This window comes from Camelus bactrianus, chromosome 16 (assembly GCF_048773025.1).
Source record: "Camelus bactrianus isolate YW-2024 breed Bactrian camel chromosome 16, ASM4877302v1, whole genome shotgun sequence".
Classification (NCBI taxonomy): domain Eukaryota; kingdom Metazoa; phylum Chordata; class Mammalia; order Artiodactyla; family Camelidae; genus Camelus; species Camelus bactrianus.
This window is the reverse complement of record NC_133554.1, coordinates 56,317,644-56,339,336: the sequence shown is the minus strand read 5'-3', so window position 1 is coordinate 56,339,336 and position 21,693 is coordinate 56,317,644. Positions and strand designations below refer to the sequence as shown.

The 21,693-nt window shown below is 61.3% G+C and overlaps 1 protein-coding gene across 5 annotated transcripts in view; it reads right to left on the bottom strand.

Annotated features, from left to right (window-relative positions):
* The window catches only part of SEPTIN9 (septin 9), a 151,394-nt gene that overhangs the window by 72,975 nt on the left and 56,726 nt on the right, over positions 1-21,693 (bottom strand). The window contains exon 1 of one of the 5 annotated variants that reach the window (XM_074343769.1): positions 20,428-20,685. The exons of 2 other annotated variants lie outside the window; for them this stretch is intronic. In XM_074343769.1, coding sequence (XP_074199870.1) covers positions 20,428-20,482 — 55 coding nt within the window. In that variant the 5' untranslated portion in view covers positions 20,483-20,685. Of the gene's footprint in view, positions 1-5,469; positions 5,594-19,822; positions 19,920-20,427; positions 20,686-21,693 lie in introns of those variants that run through there. 2 more of the 5 variants (XM_074343767.1, XM_074343766.1) reach the window with 2 other exon arrangements.

The following is a 21,693-nucleotide window of genomic DNA, read 5'->3' as shown; positions in this document are numbered from 1 at the left end:
AAACAATCATCGATGGACATTTAGGTTGCATCTATCTGTGTCTTGGCTACTGTAAACAGTGCTGCTGTCTCCTGACTTTTTAAAATAATGGCACAGAGCAAAACAATCCCTTTAAAAACACCATGCTGTCAAACAAAGTCACATTCACAGGCTGCGTTAGGCGAGTGGGCCCCGCCCATGACCTTGGGTTGATGATGTGCTCGCGCCCTACCCCCCAACCCGCCCCCCCCCCCGCCGAGGGCGGCAGGGGTGTGGCCATGCAGGGACCCCAGCCTGCTGCAGCCTCGCCTCCACCAGGGGCTATCCGGCCAGATAACCAGAGGGTGCAAACTCCCGTCCAAAGAAGACTGAAGTGCCCGGGGAGAGGTCAAGTGCCTGTCAAATCCTCCGAAAGTCCAGGGCATCCATGGCTGAATGCCCGTAACTGTGTCCTCACATGGTCCCCAGGTTTGAAGGATGAGACCTCTAGGCTATGAGGCTGTTGGAGCCCCTGCCCTCCTACTCTGCACCCCAGCCCTAATCCAGCCCCAACCACACTCAACAAACGTCCCACGGGTGGACCCACGGAAGCATGGCTCAGCACCCGAGGTGCTGCATGGGGGACCTGGAGGAGGAAACGCTGCCTCCTTTTCCCTGTGCTGGAATCATACAAAACCCTGGACGGTAGGAGGCGTCATCACGGGAATAACCAGAATATTTGGTGATGAACCCAAAGATCGTTTTTTAAGGCCAGCTCTGACGTCCCACGAGCGGCTGCCTCTGTACAGAGGACGTGGTGATGAGAGTAGCACCCAGGTGGGAAAAATTAGCTGATAGTTTGTCCCAAAGCTGCCAGGACAGAGTCCCCCGGCATCCTGTCCCCCATCGGAGGACTAAAAACACGCTCCAGGTCCCGCCCTGGAAACGCCCTCCACTTCCTCCGTGGAGAACCGGTGGTTTTTGTTTTTTTTTAAACTGTCTTCATCTCCCACCTCCCAGGGTGTCCATGTGCGGCCGCAGGAGCCAGCAAGAGTGGTCATGAACCTGTCACTCTGCAGACTGGACATCCCCTACATGACCACAACAGCAGATCCGATGACTGGCTGTGTGGGGAACCGACTGGGCAGAAAAGTGGCTTTTGGCTGGACCAGGGCAGCGGGGAGCGGCCTTAGGGCTGCTTCCTCTTTCGCCTGCAGGATGTTAATGCACTCAGAGGGCACACAGGATGTGACGAACTGCTGCGGGGCGCCAGGCGAACACAGGACCAGGCTGCATGGGGAGGGTCACCACACTGCCACTGGGAGGGAAAATGACTGTCATCCCCCAGAGCGCACGAGGGGCCCACCCCTGCTTACACCATCCTCCAAACAAGAACGCCCCTGCTCTCCGGCTCATGAACTCAAGCCCTCCCAAAGCCAGGCTTGAACTTCATTTGCTCCCAAAAGCCCTCCTCAGCCCCAGTCCACCCTCTGCCACATGCACCAAGGGCTTCAAGACTTTTCGTGCCCTTCGGCCCACAGCTGGGGCTTTACCCCCAGGAAGTAATCAGACACACAGAAAGATTTATGCACGGGACGTTTGCATCAGTGTTCAAACAGCAAATGCTGGAAACAATTTGGGTTTACGTAGATTTTTGAAACCCATATGCTGAAGTCCTGCAAAGTCATCAAAATCACGGTTCTGAAGATGAGACATGCTGGGAAGACAAAGTAAAAATAGCAGGGTCCAAGAAGCAGGCAAGGGCCTGACTTCATCTCCCACACACATGTGCAGGGGCACGCACACGCGAGCACGGCCGGCTCTGGAGGGAATTAGGGGCTGTGTCATTCACGACACTCTCCTGCCTTCCCCCGTGTGCCTGCGCTAATGTGGGCCACTTCATATTTTCAGGGGATAAAACTTATCATCAACGCTGTTCTCAAGAAGCAAACCTTGCTCAGAGGGGGAGAAGGTGAAGCAGCCTCCAGCCCAGCCCTCCCGGTGCAGCAAGCACCTACAGCCTCAACAGCCAGATGCAGACCCCCCGGCGGCCGTGCCCGGGGGGCGGAGCAGGAGCAGCCGGGATCTGGGCCCGTTTAGGGAGGAATGCGCCGCACACAAGAGCCCATTGTGAAGGCCCCCGCGCTGACCGTGGGGCCGCTGCAAATCTCTCCCTGCTCCCGAGATGCTTCCTGATGCACCCGGCAAGCCTGGGTCTGGGGAGGGGACCCTGGGACGAGCCACAGAGCCCTGCAAGGACAGATGAGCCACAGAGCCCAGCCTAGGGCAAACGTCAGGCAAGGAAAGCCAGAGTCCAAGTCAAAACACACCCATGTGCAGCTCCCCAGGGGAGCAGAGTGGCCGCTGCCCAGCTTAGGGGTCCAACTTTAGGCTCAGGTCGCAGGAGCACTGGCCCTGGTTGAGTGAGTCCCTTCCAGGTTCTGTCCTGAAGAAACTGGCCAACTGGGAGCCAGGGTCGGGCCACCTGGGAGCCAGGGAACCCAAAAGGATGGTGCCAGGAGGAAGGCACCTCTCAGACGCCTGAGCTGCAGGGAAGGGTCACAGGAAAACCCCAGCCTAAAGGTCAGTGCACGGCCACCAGGGCTCACAGAGCAAGTCTAGGGCGTGCGTGATCACTAGGGTGGGCTGGACGCAGCCCCCCTCTTCTCACCCTCCTGTAGGGCAGGGAGCTGGGGCTGCAGCTGGGGCGGACCAGCTTCCTCTCGTGCGGCAGGGAAGACAGAAGAGGAGTCAGTGGGCCAATGGGCCGGCCCCAGAAATAACAACTCCTCCAAAGGAAAGTAACGGGGCCAGGGGGACCCTTCCAGGCAGAGGGAAAGGCAGGGGACAAAGGCCCTGCGTGCCTCCCTCGGAGGAGCTGAGAGCTGGCCGTACCGTGGGGGGCTTTCCAGCCTGGATGCAGACTGGGCTCCTGCTTTTGGGGCCAAACAGTGGGTGGCACGACCACAGCCCCCCCCCCCCCCCGAGGCCTCCACATCCTCTTCCGCTTCCTCGACTGTCGTGCTGCAGGTGCTGACGCAGCGGTGCTCGGCAGCACTCAGGGCGCGTGCTGGTGTAACTACCACCTGCACATGCGCAGCCGCGGGCGGGTGTGGTCATCCCACCGGTGGCCGAGGCTGCACGTGCCTTACCTGTGTCCATCGCAGGTGTGCGTGTGCAAGGCAGCCGCGTGGCGCCCAAGCCCAGAAGGCAGGGAGGGGTTAATACTGTTCCCCACGCCCACAGCCTTTAGGCAGTAACTGGAGGGTGAATACCCAGCTCCCCTGCTGGGTGGGACACAGCTAGGGAGCGTGGTGCAGAGTCCCCAGCACCCCAGTGGCGATGCATCTTACAGCCCCTCCCTCCGATCTGTCTCACACCTATGCGCGGGGACCACCTGGGATCACCTCCCCCTTGAGTCCGTCTGAGGAGCTGCCTCTGGGAGTTCGGGGCGGGAGGGAGGCTCAGGGCCGGGAGGAGGGTGCAGGGGGGAAAGTGGTTGGGGGGGGGGTGTCCTCAGGAAGCAAAACAGTCCAAAAGGAAGAGCTTGAAATAGACACGGTGGCAGAGCCCAGCCTGGACGGGGACATCAGAAAACAGCACCGTCAGCGGGCGGCCATGGGGTTCCCACAGAGAAACACGTCGGTTTAAGGACGGCGCCACCAAAGACAAAGTCCAAATAAAGAGAGAGCGAAGGCAGAGCCTGGCACCCACAGCTCGAAATCCTTCCCTTGGGCCTCTGCCTCTGCCTTCCCGGAGGCAGGCCTGGTCGGGCCACAGGGCCAGCCGCAGCGCAGTGCCAGCCCCATTCTGCCTCCAGCGCAGGATCCCGGGGGCCAGCATGGTGGCTGTGGGCGCTGGCCGGCCTGGGCTTACCCGCACACGCGGCTGGCTGAAGGCCGTACACAGCCCCTGCCCCTTGGCCCTCTGGCCAGAGGCAGGCCTGCATCTCAACGCCCTGCACAGTCCCACAGATGGACGACCTGCACCCTCTGGACAAGGAGAACCCAGCTAGGCCACTTCCACTCACCCGAGGAGCTGTGCAGGGAGGGCCCACAGAGTCCCTGAGAACCTCAGATTCACCGGCGGGTCTCGACACCCAGGGGAGACCACTCAGCCGCAGGTAAAAAAAAAAGTGAGGTCAACCCCTCCACCCAACCCGCCACCACCCCATCTATTTTGATGATTGTCTTTAGTTTGGCTGTTAGGACACGGGCACTCCGGGGCCTTCCTGCTCCTCACAGCCTCCCCCCGGGGGGCCTGGCCTGGGCATCTGCCCTGGAACCGCAGTGCTTGAAGGAGGTCTTCCCTGCCCACCAGCTGGGTTCCCAGGTTGGCAGAGAGAAACAGGCCCCCTTCTCCCTTCCTAGGCCGCCACTCACTGCAGGGGGACCCTCTCCACACAGCCCCTCCCGCTCATGACATTTCCAGGCACAAAAAGAGTGCAAGGGCCACTCAAGTCAGGACACGAACAAGCCCCCCGCACCGGGCAGGGGTCCCAGTGGCAGCTGTGGTCAACAGCCGGCCCCCGGGACTGCAGCGGTTCTCTTAATCCCCAAATTCACTGTGTTAACTTCTCCCTGGAAAGAAGCTCTCCAGCCCTCTGGCAAGCGAGGACACGGGCAGAACCGGCCCGAGCGGCCCACCAGCCCTCCTCACAGCCTGGCTACGCGGTCTGATCCATTCAGAATCGGTCCTGTCCGATTCCCTTACAAGGGCTTCCAGAATCTGCTGTGTGCAGAGGACACGTGTCAAACACAGGTCCTAACTCCCAGAACCTATGAGAGTGATGTGGGTAAAGGGTCTCTGCCAATGTAATTAAGGTCGGATCCCAGGGTGAGACCATGCCGGACTGGGGTGGGCCCTAAACCCCATGACAGAGCCAGAAAAGGAGAAGACACAGAGCAGACCGTGTGAAGATGCAGTGATGCATCTAAGAGCCAAGGACCCAAGGACTCTGGGCCTCCAGATGGAGCCAACCCTGCCCTGAGCTGACTTCCGACTTCCGGGCTTAGAACTGGGAGAGGCCACCTTTCCATGGTTTGAAGCCCCCCGGTGTGTGGCATTTTGTTACAGGGGCTGCAGGAAACGAGTGCACCAACAGAACACAGGACGCACCTTCTGACTGCCCTGGCTGTTCCGCTCACCCTCTTCAGCCTCCACTGATGCCGAGGCCACTTCCTAAGGTGATTCGCCAGCTCTGGAAGGGCACAAGGGTGCCCTGGAATGGGGCCAGCCTGGTGGGATGGAGCCTCACCCCTCTCCGCCTGCGTCAGCCACCAGCTCAGTCCAGTCCTGCACGGATGCCAATGCCTTGGCCCAGCAGCCCCTTCCTGCTGCCCACTGCCCCCTGGCCTCAGAGCCTCCCCCACGTCTTCCTGGGGCCAGGGACCCATGTGTCAACCTGGCACGTCCCGGTTCCCACCTGTTGTAGCACTGTCATCAGTCAGGGCACCCTGTGTACTCCCAGCAGTGTCCCCATTGGGGCAATGAATTATCTGGTCGACCCACCTAAGGCTGGTTCATTACCAGTCCCCACCTTCCCTCGCCAGAGAAGGGTCCTGGGGTGGCGGCTCTCGGGGTCAGGGATCCATCCGACAGTGGAGAACCTGGCAGGCATCACGGGACAGACAGACACATAGCAACTTCAATTTCAAGAAATCTCTCTGTGCAGAGAAAAACCACAGCAAACGCTCTGAGGAAGCCACTTCCCGGCCTGGGGCCTCTTCTCGCTACAGCCATCTCCCGGCTCTGGCGACACTGGGGTCATCCCAGGCAGGCTTGAAAAGTCGCTCTAAGACACCAGACTTCCTTCTTTTCTTGACAAAATTACAGTTATGGGAACATGAGAGCATTTAGAAGGATCTGTCCTCCCCTCTCTTGAGCCAGCTGCGGGCTCTCTCGGCCAAGGGGACACAGCGGGACCGGGGCCGCCGCTGCACACGCAGAGATGTGGGCCAGATACGGGAAGCATTTCCTGACCCTGGGTGGGGACACCGGGCGGGCCGGTGGGTGGGTTGGTGACCGGGCTGCCTGAAAGGCCAAGGGGGAGGAGGGCCCTGCTTCGAGGGAGAGGAGGGGACAGAGGACCTTTCTGGCCTCTGCAGGTCAAAGGTCCCCTGATAAATGGCAGGCCAGGAGGGCAGGAGGGAGCCCCCGGGAGGGGACTGACTTCAAAACCCGAAGCCACAGGCTGCAGCTCTGGGGGCCTCAAAGGTTACAGAGCCCTTTAATTCGCAGCCCCACTCTCCAGCCACCCCAGGCACCCCGAGGTCCAGGGGTGCAGCCCCTCCCCCGACCAGAGGGTCCCACTGAGGACTATCCCAGGGTTGCTCCCTCAGTCCCACCCCCAGCCCCCAAGCAAGGATCACCCCAACACTCGCTCCCCAAAAAGACTCTGCACATCAGCCAGCCTGCCCCCAGTCATCCGGGCCCCATGCAGGTTCTCCCCCACGCGACCGGGCCGGGTGCACACCAGGACCGGGAGACCCTCGGAACGCGCGGGTCAGTCTCGGCTCCATGGCACTGGGGGTCAGGGCGGGGGTCAGCGTGGCGGCCCAGCTCCCGGTGGAGCTACTCTCCCTCCTCTGTTCTCAGCCCAGCGGCCACGCACACGGGTGGTGACCATTTTTCATCCACCAGGCAGAGGGCCCACCCCTCCTTTCCCGCCCTGCTGACTACTGGGGGGAATGGTAAAAAAACACGTAAAAAATGCACTAAAAACAGCCCGATACCAGGGGCCCCTTGGCCCAGGTGGAGCCTCCCATCAATCAGGCCGCACGGAGGGTCACAGAGGGACAGGCGGTGCTGCCGCGGCCCACGTGAGCTCTGGCCTAATTACAGGGGACGGTGACCCGGGGGAGCAGAGTTCAAGCCCCGGTCAGAGCAGCACCCAGGAGTCCAGCTGCCCCTCGGGCCTCCTGAGGAATGGGGTGGGTCACAGTGCATAACCCCAAGCTGGCCAAGCGGGGCTGGGCGAGAGGACAGAGTCTTGGAGGCCACAAAGCCCTGTAGGCACCAGGCCGACTCGCAGCTTCAGGAGATCTTGGTCTCTAACCTCCAGGACGATGTGGGGAGGTGGGTAGCAAAGAAGGAGGGGTCCAGGGAACTGACGGGAGGAAGTGGGTCTGTTGTGTAGGACAGGCCACAGCTGGACACTGAAAAGATTCTGGAAGGGGTTTCCAGGGGGCCGCCCAGCTGTTTCAAACAGCCCTGAAGGCTGAGTGAGGCCACGTCCAGGGCCCCTTTCTCGAGGCCTTACCCGGCTCTCATCAGGGACGGCAAGCTGTCCGGGCCAGCTCCACACACCCATCTGGAACTTGGGGAGACCCCCGGAAACCTAAAACAAGCCAGCCATGCCCTCAGGCTGGGGCGCATCACGGAGCAGAGGATCGGGACAGGACGCCACCACGCCCCCGTGATACAGACGCAAAGGCCATTGGTCACTCCAAGTCACACATTAGAGCCGTCCGAGCCTGGTCTCCCAATCCCCCCAGACACTCTGCTGCCCCCAAGGTGGGCCACCGCAGAGGGGTCCCTGGGGGCCCCCAGAAGATCGGCCCACACCCTGATCCCCAGAACCTGTACCCAGGACCTTATTTGGAAACAGGGCCTTTATAGATGTAGTTAAGAGCCTTGGGATGAGATCACACTGGATTTAGGATGGATCCCAAATCTGAGAGTGCGTGTCCTCATAAGAGCAGACACGGAGACAGGGAGATGCAGGGAGCAGAGACTGAAGGGCTGCGTCTACCAGCCAAGAGTGCCAAGGACTGTGGGCCCCCCAGGAGCTTGGGGAGAGGCTGAGCGGAAGGAACCAGCCCTGCCCACACCTTGAGTTTGAACTTTCTGGAATCAGAACTGTGCTTGAAGCCCCTACCCAGTCTGTGGTCCTCCTGCAGCCACAGGACATTCACACGCTCACTCTGACTCCCAGCCACTGAGCCTGCTCCCTCCCACCTCTGCCCCCAGCTCCCTGCACTGGCCACACACCTGCTCCGTTACACCTTCCAGTGGCCATCCAGCCCCACCTTCCAGGCAGCGACCAACTTATTCTTTTTTCTCTTTTTTTCTTTGAGCCTCTGAGTGTGTGCCCCGCACAGGTTTAGGGAGAAACCTCGTAAGAACAGAACAGACCCAACTTTGGGGCGGGCAGTGTGCCCCAAGCACCCTCTGTGGGGTGACCAGCCTTAAATGTGACCCTGTAAGGTGTCCTTCCTCCCCTTGCACTTTCTTCCCAAGAGAGGAAGAGCCTCTGGGGCAGGGAGTGCGGGAGCCTTTGGCCACCGGTCTGCTCGGCTGCAGGTGGACAGATCAACTACCCCTGCCAGGGCTGCACCCCCCAAAACAGACAAGCTCTCAATTCTGCCTCTGCCTGCGGGAGAAGGAAAGAATGAGAGTTGTACATAGGGAACCCCAAAACTTCCGTGCCAGAGAGCGCTCTGAGAGACCCACCCCCACCCCCACCACCCAGCATGGCCAACTCTGCCCTATAACCTCTGACCTGCCTGCCAGCCAGCCATGTGGGGCCCATACTGCCAATCTCCACCTCCCCAGTTCCCACCCTGTGAAGCCCCCAATGGCTAGGCCCTTCCAGCCATCAGCTGCAGGGGACGTGGGGCAAGGAGAAGGCCAAGCCCCCCTCATTCCACCCCCAACACACGTACCTGGAGACTGCCCGGGGCCCCTACATAACCCACCCACCCAGCCTGAGGGCCCCTGAAGGGCAGGGGGAGTGTCCGGGGCAGCAAAGACAAAGCGCCTGCAGGAAGAGTAATTCTTTTCTTAACTAAAAATGGAGAATTTCAGTCAAGTTGTCCTGAGCAGAACTGCCAGGTGTGGGAGGGCCGGGGGAGCTCTGCAGATGGCCCAGAGCTGGGGGCTGCCAGGTGACGCACAGGGTTGTCACAAGCGCCGTCTACGCCCCACCCCGGCCAGGCAGATGACCCCTCTGGCGTCAGCATCCTGGTGATGGACTGGAAGGGCCCTTCCAGCCAGGACAGTGAATGACCCCCTGAGGGCCATTTTGGGGTCTGCCACCAGCTCCAAGTTTCTCTCCTCACTCCTACAACAACAGGCCCAGCGATTCCCAACACTCGGCAGAGCTGGAGGGGCCCGGCCGGGGCTGGGCAGGGAAGGCCAGCCCACACCCCTGCCTGGGCTGGGGTCCAGGACTGAGATTTCGGCCACTGCGGCTGAGCATGCAGCTGCTGGCACTGCCCGCTGCCGGCACTCCACCCAGCACCCCAACCAGGGCTGGAAACAGCCAGAGGGACCGGGGGGCCCTGGTCCGGCCGCCATCAGTCCGGGGACCAGTCACTTTCCCTTGGTCTTTCAAACTGGGGTGCAAGGTGGTGAGTTGTTTTCCTTTTTCACAGTGAACTTTAAAAAATAGTATCTAATAATATCAATTGCTCTTTTCCTGCCTCTAAAAGCAATACAGAAAATTTGTGTGCAATGCAGAAAACTTGCAAAACACAGAGAAAATAAAGGGAAAAATATCTATAAATCCACGACCAAGACACCCACCGTCAGTATTTTGGCAAACGCCCTTCTGACTTTTTACTGTGTATGTGTGCATGTATTTTAAAGCAGGATCATGGAGGGACACTGCTTTGGGTTTTCCTCCACGTGGCATCAGGTAGCTCACATCTCTGTATTCTTGCATCTGTTCTCCAAATTTCCTTTGTGGTTCTAAAGTTCCGGTCCCAAGTCATTCACAAGCCTTCTTTCATCTCCCTCCTGAGAACCCTACGAGAAACCCTAAGCACCGACCATCCTGGAGGCAGCCCTGGTCAGCAGCCCTGCCCGCCCCCACCCCCCACAAGGCACCCAAGAAGGTCTTTGTCCAGCCTCAGCGGCCACCACCCAGCCCCTAGATTGGTCACAAACCAAAGGACGTACTGGGCACTGCTGGGGCCGAAGCCCATGTGACGAAGAAGAATGTGTCGGTCACAAGGCCCCCAAACCTGACCAAGGCCTGTGCTGTGTTCACCTTAGAGAAGGTCCAAGCAGCCCAGGGCCTCCAGGAAAACTCACCTGCTCCAGCAAACAGGCAGGGGAGAGGCCCAGCGCTGGCGCCCAGGGCCCCAGGCAGCCTCCAGCCAGCCGGCCCCCTCCCCTCTAGAACGGCCACCACATCCTCCCAGCAGAGGGTCACACCCCTCCCCCAGGGCAGGAGCCGGACTCATCCATGTTGGGCCCTGCTACAGACTGAAGGTGCTCCCCCACAGCTCTCGGGTTGAATACTACCCCCCAAGGGGATGGTATCAGGAGATGGGAGTCTCTGGGAGGCGATCAGGACGTGACGGTGGCGCCCCTCTGATGGAATCAGCGCTTTTATAAAGGAGGCCCCTGAGAGCTCCCTCCCCTTCCGCCGCGCGCAGCTGCGGGGAGAAGACGCCACCTGTGAACCGGAAGCGCCCTCGCCGGACCACGAGCCGCCTGAGCCTTGGTCTTGGACTTTCGGCCTCCAGAACTGACAGGAATCAGTGTGAGTTGTGTGAGCCCCCCAGACTGTGGGCTTTTTGTTGCCGATGAAGACAGTCCCCCCTTCCACTAGGGCTTCAGACGATGCCCGGCGTGTCCTGTAAGTCTCTAAAACGTGTCTGTTGCCTTGAGTGTTTAACAGTCACCGTTGACTGAGTGCTCACCACACACCGGGCACGACCCTGAGGGCTCTCGTTACGTGAGCTCTTTTACTTCCCACGACTGCCGCCAGAAGGAGTGGTCTCACTGTCACCCCGTTTTCAGGTGGGAAACCAAGACACGGAGAGGAAGCAGCCGGCCCAGCAGCACAGTGTGGGCGAGAGTGAAGCCGAACTGAGCCAGCGCGCTAAACCATCGCCCCGCTCTGCCTGCAATCCTTGCCCGGCCTCCAAAGGCCAGCCTATAAAATCGCACAGGGCCCACTGGCACTGCACCCGCACAGCGCTGAGCCCCGGCCACACACCTTGCAAGGTGGGCCCTGTGATTCCTGGGCCACAAACGTGGTCACCGAGCTGGAGAGCAGTGAGGCTGGGACAGGCGCAGAAGCAGCCCCTGCCAGGCCTCAGGCTCTGGACCTCCCCTGTGCCAGCCCACCACTGCCAGGTAGGCTGAATTCCACCCCAGCCAGGCAGGAGCAGCCCCGTGAGGTGGCACCAGCGAGGGCAGGAGCGGCAGGGCAGGTTTTGGTGGTAGGGAGCAGTAGACGGATGCAGCTGTGGGGCTGGGAGCACCGGGGGCTGCCTTCCAGTGTGGTCTCAGGCCAGCCGTGACCTGCATGATCTGTCCACCTTGCTGGGCTCCAGGAGGACCAAGAGACTTTGCAGATACAGTATCCAGCCCAGGGCCTGGCACGTAGTAAGTGCTCAATCAGGAGATGGTTATGGAGGGGAGGGTGTAGCTCAGTGGTAGAGCACGTGCTTAGCATGCACAAGGTCTTGGGTTCAATCCCCAGTACCTCCACTAGGATAGACAAATAAATAAACCTAATTACCCCCACCCCCGCCCCCCAGAAAGATGGTTATGACTAACAAGGACCAGCAGAATCAGAGGAAGTGCCGCAAGTGAAGGGGGAACAGCTGGAAGGGCCGGGACTTGGGTCAGAGACAAAAAATTCGGGAGGGAGGCCACAGCCCAACAGCTGGCTCCAAGACAGCTGTCTGCAGGAGCCTGGCCTCATCATTTAAATACTAAGAGAGATGTAAATATCTGAATGGGGGCCCCCTCCCCTAGCCCAGCCTCACTGGGGAAGGGGACAAGGCTCCCTCCTTCACCAGTGTCCCCAGCCCTCCCCTAGCTGCCCCCAAAATTCGGTGTTTCCCCAGGGCCAGGAGGTGGGGTGGGGGCAGCAATCAGTGAGGGAGGGAGGGAGGGAACACGACTCCGCTGCCCTCTCTGCACTGGGCCTGCAAAGGTGTGAATGAATGAGAGCCTTCCCCATCTCAGCCCCTGGGGGCTCCAGGCCTGCCAAGGCTTTCTTTTGTAGTTTAACAAAAAAGCAAAGCAGCCCCTTCAGAGGTTTTCTGATGGCGGCCCTGGGCCTAAAGCTTGCCACTCCAAACCTACTCCACCCTCATGCCCCTCTCCCACCGGGATTCTTCACCACCCAAGTCCCTCCCAGCTCTCTGACCAGGAGGAAAGATGGAGTCTGGATTCCCTTCCTGCCCCCACTCTGCTTACAAGCACAGTCCTCTCCCATAACCTTCCATCACCTTCCATCTTGGTGCCAAGGGCACCTGTGCCAGGTATGGGCACAACAGTGTCTTCCAAACAAATTGCGTCTGCCTGGAGACCCTGCCTGGCAAACTTCTACCCAGGACTCTGGTTAGGTGTCCCTTCCTCCAGGAAGCCTTCCTGAACCTACCCTTCTGGACTCTTGCCTGGACCCCGAGAACATAGAACAGAGCTAGCACTTAGCTGGCGCCCACAGATAGCTGCTGAATAAACAAATGGATGAGCTGACCGCCTCTCCCACTCTGGCCTCCTCCTGGCCCGCCAGAGGACGGGATTCCAGCACTGACTTCATTTTGAACTGAAGGGAAAAACACGAAAACCCGGCTACTTTACAGAGCACTCCTCCCCTGGCTTGTAATGGGGGATTGGAGGCAGGGGACAGCAGAGAAGGCCGCCCCTCTAGGCCTCGTGTGGAGCCAGGAAAACTTGTCTGCTTTTACTGTAGACACTGTCCGTCTCCTGGGACTCGGGGGCAGGGGCCTGGCCTGCCCCTCATAGGGAAGCTGCCCACCCACGTGGAGAGGAGGGCCAGAGAGCCCTGCTCAGGGCCGGCTTCCTGCGCCAGGGAGGGGCCAGCCGGAGTGCAGGATGAGATCCTGCCTAGGGAGGCACAGAGTCTGCTGGCCACTGACAGTCAGAACCATGTTCCAGGAGACAGGGGAGTCCAGGGCGGGGGCAGGGGTGGCAGTTGGTGAGACGGCAAGGTGGCCAGAATCTAGGCCAGCCCCGCTGCCCCGGATGCCTCTCTCTTCCCGCCGAAAAGGAAGATGAAACTGTTCCATGAGTTAACCTCCTGCAGGCAGGAGGTGGGGGTGCTGTCTGTGTTCCAGGTGGCTCCTGTCACCATTCCTGGGGGACCCTCAGCTCAGCCTCCCCCCCGCCAAGGAGGTGCTAGAAAACCCCCAGGCCTTGCCCCAGGGGACAGTTAGAAGCCCACTGGCCAAGAGAGCCATTAGCCAGCACACCTCCAAGGGCAGGGAAAGACTGTGGGCTTGAGGGGGTAGAAAACCAGACACAGAATTAAGGGAAAAGACCTGACACTGGCTGCAAAGCGCTCCGAGCTCGAACCCCTCCTTGTAAGAGAGAGGGAAAAACCAGTCCCAGGAATTGCCAGCTCAGCCTTACCAGGACCTGGGCGGCAAGACAAACCCATCTCCTCACCCCGACCCCACCCCCTGGAAGACCCACCTGAGGCCCTGAGGGCACCCTGGTCCCCACCTGCACCCAGGGAACAACCATCTGATGGAGGTGAGGGTGGGGCCACCTCTCCTGCCTCCCTCCCCCATCTCATCTGGCTCTCCCTAGAGGCCATTCCAAGTGTTTGAAGACAGAGGCTCTGGGCCTTGGGGACAGGGACACAGGAAGCTCTAAGTGCGTCAGGGAGGGCACACTAATGCGTTCAAGGCCAGACCCCTTGATTTTCTGGATTTTGCAACTCTGGGCTTCCCCAGGTGGCCCAGAGATTATGGGGGACAGAGAAGGCTGAAGATGGGGCGGGGGTCTCAGCATCCCTGGAGGGGCTGTCAGAGACTCAGGAACATGGCAAAGAGGGTTGACAGGGAAAAACACCAAACACAAGAAAGAAAGAGGCGGGTTGGAGCCTCATTCCCAGGCTCCCCGCCTCCCCCGCAGCCCTGCTCCGTTGTTCGGGATTAGGGGGTGTGCTGTCTGTGTATATCCACCGATGAAACAGACACCACCCTCTTAAATTTCTGGACACTGGCAGCACTTAAAAAAATGACAACAAACTTGAAGTTTCTAGACCGTCCCCTGGTCCAGGCTGAATGGAGCCTCCGACCGGGCTCTGTCCAGACCAAATTAAACAGCCCAGGCCCAGAAATGCCCCAGGCGCCAGGGGTGTCCAGGGACCAACCGCTGGGTCTGTTTGGATGGAGAGATAACAAATCCTCAGCCTTCAGGGACCATGTTCCAGAGAGTTCCAGACCGTTTGGTCTCATAAGCAACTCAGCCTCCAAATTTGGGAAAAGCCGAGAGGACTCTGGAAAGATAGCCACTGTTTGACCATTTGTTCCTCGGTGGCTTTGTGAAGAGGAAGTGAAGGAACTCGTTTCCTGGCTGGGTTTCTGGGATGAATCAAAAAACTGAAATCCCCTGGGGCCTCAACCTCTGATACCTGTCCCCCCAGAGCCCCTTGGCTGCCAGCATCCCTTAGCCCCTACCCCGCCCACCATTCACACACCACCTGGTCCCTGAGGGTCTACAGCATGCCCCCAGGGTTCCTGCCCTCGGGGGGCTCCGAGCCCAGCGGGAGCACCTGGTCTGGCCTGGCAGGAAGGTGGGATTCCATCCTGGGTCTTGGGGCCACCGTGGATCCCTAGAACCTGACCCCAGGTCCCTGCTGCTGGCCCTGTGCTCCTGTCAGTCCCCCAAAGAGACCCTTCTGAGCATCAGTCAGCCCACCCCCAGCATGGTGAGTGAAGGGCACTCAGCCGGTAAACCCAGGGACAGGGGCGGTTTGCAATAATGGTGGTGTCTGAGCTGAACCGTGGTAGGGCCTTGATCTCTGAACGTGGTCTCCTCTGACCGCTGGACATTTAAGGAGAAAGAGGTGGGGGGGCGGGGTTGTTATGCTCAGCCATTGCCAGGATAAGGGCTGCAGCACCCCTGAGGGGTGTGCCAAGGCCACAGTTGCCAGGATGAGAAGTCCGTGGCCCCTGCAGAGCAAAGATGCCATCTGCGTGTTGGTACTTCCCTTGGTGATGTCTCATCATGAATGGGCTGCCAGGCCACTGCTCCCACAGCAGGACCGCCTCACCCAGCGCTGGCCATGCCCGCCGCTGACCCCGGGGGCTCGTGCTCTGGTGGGTTCATTTCTCCAGGCATGGAGGCCCCAGCCGGTGCCCAGGCTTCCCCCGCCCTCGGCAGGGCAAAGATGCAGACTAACTGGCCCCCAGGACAAGTTAGAGGCACACAGCTCTGGCCTCGGAGCCCTGGCTCACCCTGACTGGCCCCAGATGGGACTGTCCTGCTAGCTCCTGATCTGCAACACAATCAGGAGTTGCGAAGGGCGGCTGGGGGAGGAGGATGCCCTGCCCAGCATGCCCGTCCCTGACACCAGCTCCCGGTCCTGGCTCCCTTTCAGCAAGGCTGGCGGCCAGCAGAGCTACAGGCAGGTGACCTCACCCTACTGTCAGGTTGTCCAGCGCAAGCCTGTGTCACTGTCTGCAGGCCAGGCCAGTGGTCCACTCATCTGGGACGCTCTGGGGTCAGGAGGGTGCAGGGGAGACTGGGATGACCTTCCCAGTGAAGGAACCCTGAAGCCCACGTGACCCCAGCCTCCGCTCTGACAGGGAGAGAGCTTGACATCTGCAGATGGAGCGTCCCCCAGGCCCAGGCAAGGGCTCCCACGCTGGCCAGCAGCCCGGGTATCTGCTGGACTCAGAGGGACCCCCAGGCAGGTTTCGTGGGTGCCTCACTCACCTCCACCCCTGCGGGAACCAGACAGACCCTTGCCTGTGGCCTCTGAGCCTCTTCGCTTCCATCACCAGATTCCTGCATTCGGGCATCCACACCCACCCGTCCCACACCCCGAGCTCCAACAGCAGCAGCACCCACTACCCCCTCCCCCGTGAGCAGGAAACAGGCCCAGTGCTGTGGGCTATACCCCCAGGACAACCCTCAGACAGCGATGTTTAAGACCCCTCTTAACAGAGGAGGAAACTGAGGCTCAGGGGCCACGACACCCTTCCCTACCCAGCTGTCAGATGGCAGAGTGAGCTTGCCCTCCTAAGCATTACACCACACAGGCTCCCAGCTGCCATGCCCATCACCTTCCCCAAAGGCCCTCTCCCTTTGGATAGCTCTGCCCACTTGTCCCTTTCAAAACCTTTCCGGAGACCCATGTCCTCCAGAAAGCCTTTCCAGGCTGATGCCTCACAGCACGGGGTGTCCATGCTCACCCCCACCTCCCTGGTCCACATCTGACCCCTGGTCCAGCTGGGAAGCCGATCTCGGAGGGGCTTCTGCCACCTGGCACACAGGTGTCCACTCTCTCCCTCACAACCAGGATGGTGCGTGGGCCTGGTCCCAGGCCCTGGACACAAGAGCAACAGGCTAGCGCAGCGGGTGGCAGTCAGACCCGTAAAGGAGCCGTCCCCTCGTAGCTACGAGCAGACACGAGCAGAATCCCGGCAAGGCTGGCTCCTCCAGTCCAGCTGAGTGACCTCATCGCCACTGTGGCTCCTGCCCTGGCCACAGAGGGAGAACTGCACGGAGGCTGTACTCACCAGAGGCCTGAGTCTTGCTGAAAAGCAGATTCCTCCCTCAAGAGGCCCTCTGGCATTAATTAGGGGCAGATCCGTACCCATTACCAAGCTATGGGCCTCGTCCTCCTGGGAGGAGAAGGGCACCTGGATCCAGCCGTCATGGGAGCCGTTGTCCAGGAGGTACCTGGGCTCCCAGACAAGCAGGCCCATCTGCACCACCCCATCTCCCCAGGAGACCCTCTCCTTGCCCTCCTCCCGCGCGCGTGCTCTGGGCCCAGAGCCTGCCCGGCCTCCAGGACACCGCTGGGACGGTCCTCAAGCAGACGGCAGAGGGTTCAGAAGGGCAGACACAGCCTCTAGGCGGGAGAGCACGGCTCCGGGACCGGAGTGCCTGGGTCCTGAGCCAGACTGTGTTTCAACAAACATCAAGGACTTTTAGAATTCTTTCGCTGCATGCAAATCTGGTTACAGCAAACAGTGCTGGGGAAAGTAGGCCAACAGCTGGCACTTGGAAGGGCTTTAGCTACACAAAGACCCGAGTTGTAATCGCGTTCGCGATAACAGATTTGGCCTGTTTTCACTAGAGAACACGGCAGCCGACAGCCCCGTGCCTCCGGGGTCCCGGAGCCAGCCGGGAAGGAGTCACTGCTTCCGCCGCCCCACCACGCGGGGAGCGCCAGGTGCCCGGGCCACCTGAGGCCCATCCTCGCACAGGGAAAAGTGGGAAGTGAGACTCTCTAGAAAAATCGCATCACCGAAGTACAAAATACTCCTCTTCCCCCTACATGGGGGTCTCCACAGAGCCCTGAGATCCTCCTTAGAGGGACAGCAGAGACCGGTGTGGGGAGGTTCGTGTCCAGGAAGGACACTGCCACCCTCTCAGTCCCTGGGGGAGACCTGAACCCACAGACGCATCCAAAATAGAAGCCGGGCCGAATCCCCGTGCCACCTCGGTGACGTGACAGACCTTAACGATCTCGCCCTCAATCCTCCAGGGTGAGGAGGGAGATGGGCAGGAATAATAGGATGGAAAGAGAAGCTGTTCCCCAGGGAAGAGGGCAGATGTGCCCAGGATACGGGGCATCAGCAGAATTTTAACTCAGGGTACCCATTCCCCCACACCCTGCACACATACACTTGGGGCAGCCTCCCCTCTGTACCGCAAGGCGTGCTGCGCCGGCTTGGATACTGTCATTGCTCCAAACCTCTGGGAAACACCCCCCTCAGGGCCCTTCGGCCACTGCAGGGACCTAGTCTGCTTGGATTAAAAATCACCCCCTGCAACGCCGCTAGGGCTCAGAACTCGCCTGGCTTTGGAGGTGGCCCAGGGGGCCTCTGTCCTTCAGCCACTGACATGAGCTTCAAGACGGGCCACGTCCCCCAGCCTCAGGAACTATCAGGATCCCTGGTCCCCGAGGTGCTGGGGTGTCCTCCCACTCCTTTGACCCTACCTTGCAAAAACGGAGACACCAATCGGGCAGCCCAGGCAGAGGACCCCCACTGGCCCCACAGAAACAGACGGGTGCTGCTCCAGCCCCGATCTTGGCCACTCCAGCTGCCTCCCCTCGACAGTCCAGGCTCCCGGTGGGTGGGCACACCTGGCCCTCTGCGGTCACAGGCTGGTCCTGCCTTATGCCCCAGCCCCTAACAGACCAGACCAGCGCATTCCGGCCTCCCCCACTCCTGCTCTCTGCCCCTAGCCTGAATGCGCTCCGCCCTCCCTCCCTCCTGCCACCAAATTCCACCTCCTCCACAATGACCTTCCTCTGCCCGGGCTCTGCCAGCCTCCATCACCTGCTGCTGTGCCAGGTCAGACACCCCTCCTCCTTCTCGGATCCGTCCTTCCCACGTCCGTCTGCCAAGGCTGTCAGACCCAACACCCAACTCTACTCCCAGTTCCTGAGGCCCTTAGGGAGGCCGCCTTTCTCGCCCCCAAGCTGACTGTCCTGAGCCTCTCTCTCACACACACACACACACACACACACACACACACTCTCATACACGTACACACACTCATGCACATGTCCACTCAGCGGCTCTGCCTCCCCTGCCTTCAGAGCACCCCAAGTCTTCAGGGCACACAACAGGGAAACTGAGGCACACAGGACCAGAGGGTCGGAGGCCCCGCTCCCTAGAGCAAGAAACCTCCCCCTAAAGGCAGGGGGCTGCCAACTGTTACACCAGGATGGTCTCAATGAGGCCATTGTCTCTGACCAAATGAGAGGGTTGAGAAGCTGCCTGGAAGCAGCTGCAGAAGCCACCAGCATCTCCAGATGGGGCACCCCAGGACAGGGACGGAGTTACATACTAGTACCCGGAGGCAGAGGCACTGACAACCCACGTGGCACGAGCTGTGACAGCTGTAAGACCACACAGCCCTCAGCTCTCCGCCTCCCTATTCTGCTTCAGGGCTCCCATTGCCTCCCCAGAAATCCTACGTCCAGCTTGCTTTTGGGTCAGGGACTAAGAGCCAATCATACCCCCAAAGACCACAGGAAAACGTACACAGAGCAGGACCTGAAGGGGGCAGCCATCTCCAGATCGGCTAAGTCTCCAGTTCGGACACTTAGGAGTTGAAAGTCCCCTAAGGAGCCTCCCCAAATCGCAGCAGCGGGAGGGCTGCTCCGGACAAGCAGGAGAAACAGAAGGGAGGAGATCCAGGGAGACTCTGGTATAAGCGTGCACTCCAAGAGGTCCAGGTGGCAGAGTACAAGCCGTCACATCTCTGCAAACCCAGGCCTCCCCTTGTTCAGTGCTCATCGCCGGAGTCAGAGAAGCGCTCCCACTACAGACCCAACTCTTGCACAGGATGCCGCCACTGGACCCCAACCCACTCCGGGCTCCACCCGCTGCTCAAGCTCGTCCAGTCCTAGCCCAGAATTACAGCCTCTGGGGCTCTGACTGGGGTCCAGCCAGGCTCTGGTCCCCAGAAGTGCCCCTGCAGATGGGGGCTGTCCTCAGGCGGGCCATGTGCACAGCTGGGCTCAGAACGCCCAGATCCCAGCCCTGACCCTGTCGTGGAGGGAGGAGGACCTCCCTGCTAGGCCTGGCACCGGGACGTCTGTGTCTGTTAAATCCTTTCAGACCAGCCTCCCCGAGGCCGGGCCCACCAGAGGGCTCTACCCGCGGCTGCCTGGGAGCCCCTCCGAGGGGCGGGGGCTCCGGGTCCGAACAGAGGCAGGCCCGCCCCTCAGAAATCTGGCTCAGAAGTGCTGGAGACCATTGTGTGAGCTTCTCTTTCCACCGCAGGACGCAGGATGCAGGAACAGAGCCACAGGCAGTCACGAGGGCGCAGGAAAGCGCGCACACACACAAGTCCAGGACCGGGATGCCCTACCGCGTCCGGCGGGAGAAGCCCCCAAGTCTCTCCACACTTTGTAAACCCCGAAGGGGGGAGGGGACGAAAAAGCGCTCCCTACCGGCACGCAGGCCCCTCCTTCGCCCCACTGCCAGACTCCAGGAGGCCGATGAGGATGTCCCCAGGCCCGGATGGGAGCCCATGGTATGCCTCCCACTAGACCCCGCCACAGCCTGGGCCGTGTCCACTCGGGGCCCTCCCCAGCCTGAATTCGGCTCAGCCCGGGCCCCGAAACTGGTGTGGGGGAGGGGGCTGTCCTGCGGGAGGGACGCGGGGGCGGGTAACTAGCTCCCCCAGCCCGCCGCGGGGCGGAGTGTCGTAGGGAGAGGACCGAGCGATAGCCTAGAGGGAAACTGCGCGCCGCTGCTGTTCGAGGAAGCCCCGCGAGCCCTCGAGGAGACTGTCGTCGCTCGGCAAACACAAACAACAATAAAAGGAAGGAAACTCGGCGGCAGCGCTCAGGGCGAGCGTAGGGGACGGCAAGGGAGCGCGGTCCCCTCGGTCCCCCGAACGGGGTTCCCCATGAAGGCGACGCGGGCGCAGGTCGCGTGGTGGGAGGGCGCCCCATCGGGGTCCCGCTTCCCCATCCGCGCCCCCGTTCCGCGCCGGGCCCGCCCCAAGGGGCCCCCGAGCACGGCCGCGGCGCGGTGGCCAGCCGGCACCCACCTTCGAAGTCCGAAATGATCCCATCCAACTGCGCGTTGACCGCGGGGTCCGACATGGTGGCTCACGGGCAGCGCGACGCGCGGAGGGCGGCGGCGAGGAAGCGCCCCGGCCCGCCCGGGCCCTGCGCGCTGGCTGGGGGGCCGCGCCCGCGCTCCCGCCGTGCAGAGCTGGCCGCCGGAGCCCCTCGGCCCCCGGGCTCGGCTGAATGAATGGGGGAGGAGGGCGGGCGCCGGCGCTCCCCGCTCCCCGCGCCCCCGCCCCGCCCCGCCCCCGCCTCCCAGGCGGATCAGGTTCCCGCACCCGCGGCCCGGCCTCCCCGTCTCGCACTGGCTGCTCCGCCCGCCTGTCAAGGCCGGGCCTGGGGGTGCTGGGGCCCAAAACGGCCGCTGGAGGGACAAGCAGAGTCCTGGGCGCCCGACCCGAGCGCCCCCCTTCTCCCCGCCTGGCCCGCGCCCAGGGGACGGCGACGGACGCGGCCCCGGCGCCCTCCTCCCCCCGCCGGACGCCCCGCTGCGGCCAGATGTGGGCGGATGTGGAGGCCGGGCGGCTGCACGGGGGCGGTGCCGAGGGTGGGGAAGAGATTCCTCCCCTTCCCTGGGGCGCAGGGTTCCTTCTGCGGGAGGTTTTATTTACGCAGCCAAACAAAGTTCGCCGCCGCCGCCGTCTTCCCGCGCTCAGCGCCTCCAAGGGTTAAGCGCTCCAGCTGGCGGCCTGCAGGATCCTGGCCTGTAGGCCAGGAGCCGACGAGCGAGGGGCGCGCGCCAGAGTCACGTGACCCGGGGCGGGGAGGGGGCACCGAAACCCACCGGCTCGGGGCACCCCTCCCGCTACTCCCTACTCCCAGCCCTCCGCCCCCGAGGTCGCTGCCGCAACCTCGGGGGCGGGTGTCCGAAAAGGCGCCGGCCCACCGGGGACGTGGGGCAAGGACAGAGCACCCTTGTCAGAACAGCCAGGGACACGTGCCACCCCCACACTCCACTGCAAAGGGCTAGATACTGGGTTCTCCCGAATACGGAGCAGATACTTCAAAGTATCTGAAGTAAGGAGTTGGGGACCAGGGAGAAAGAGGCCTTCGGTGAGGCCCTGCCCCATCTGGCCCACACCTCAGGCCTGGCCTTGGCCTCCAGGGCATTTACCCCTGTTACTTTCAAGGCAGGCGGGTCCCAGGGGCTGGGTACAGAAGGATGGGCTGGAACTTGAGAAGCAGCAGGGAAGGGCCCTCCAGGTCTGCCACCAACAATGGGGGAGGGAGGGTCTCTCCCACTC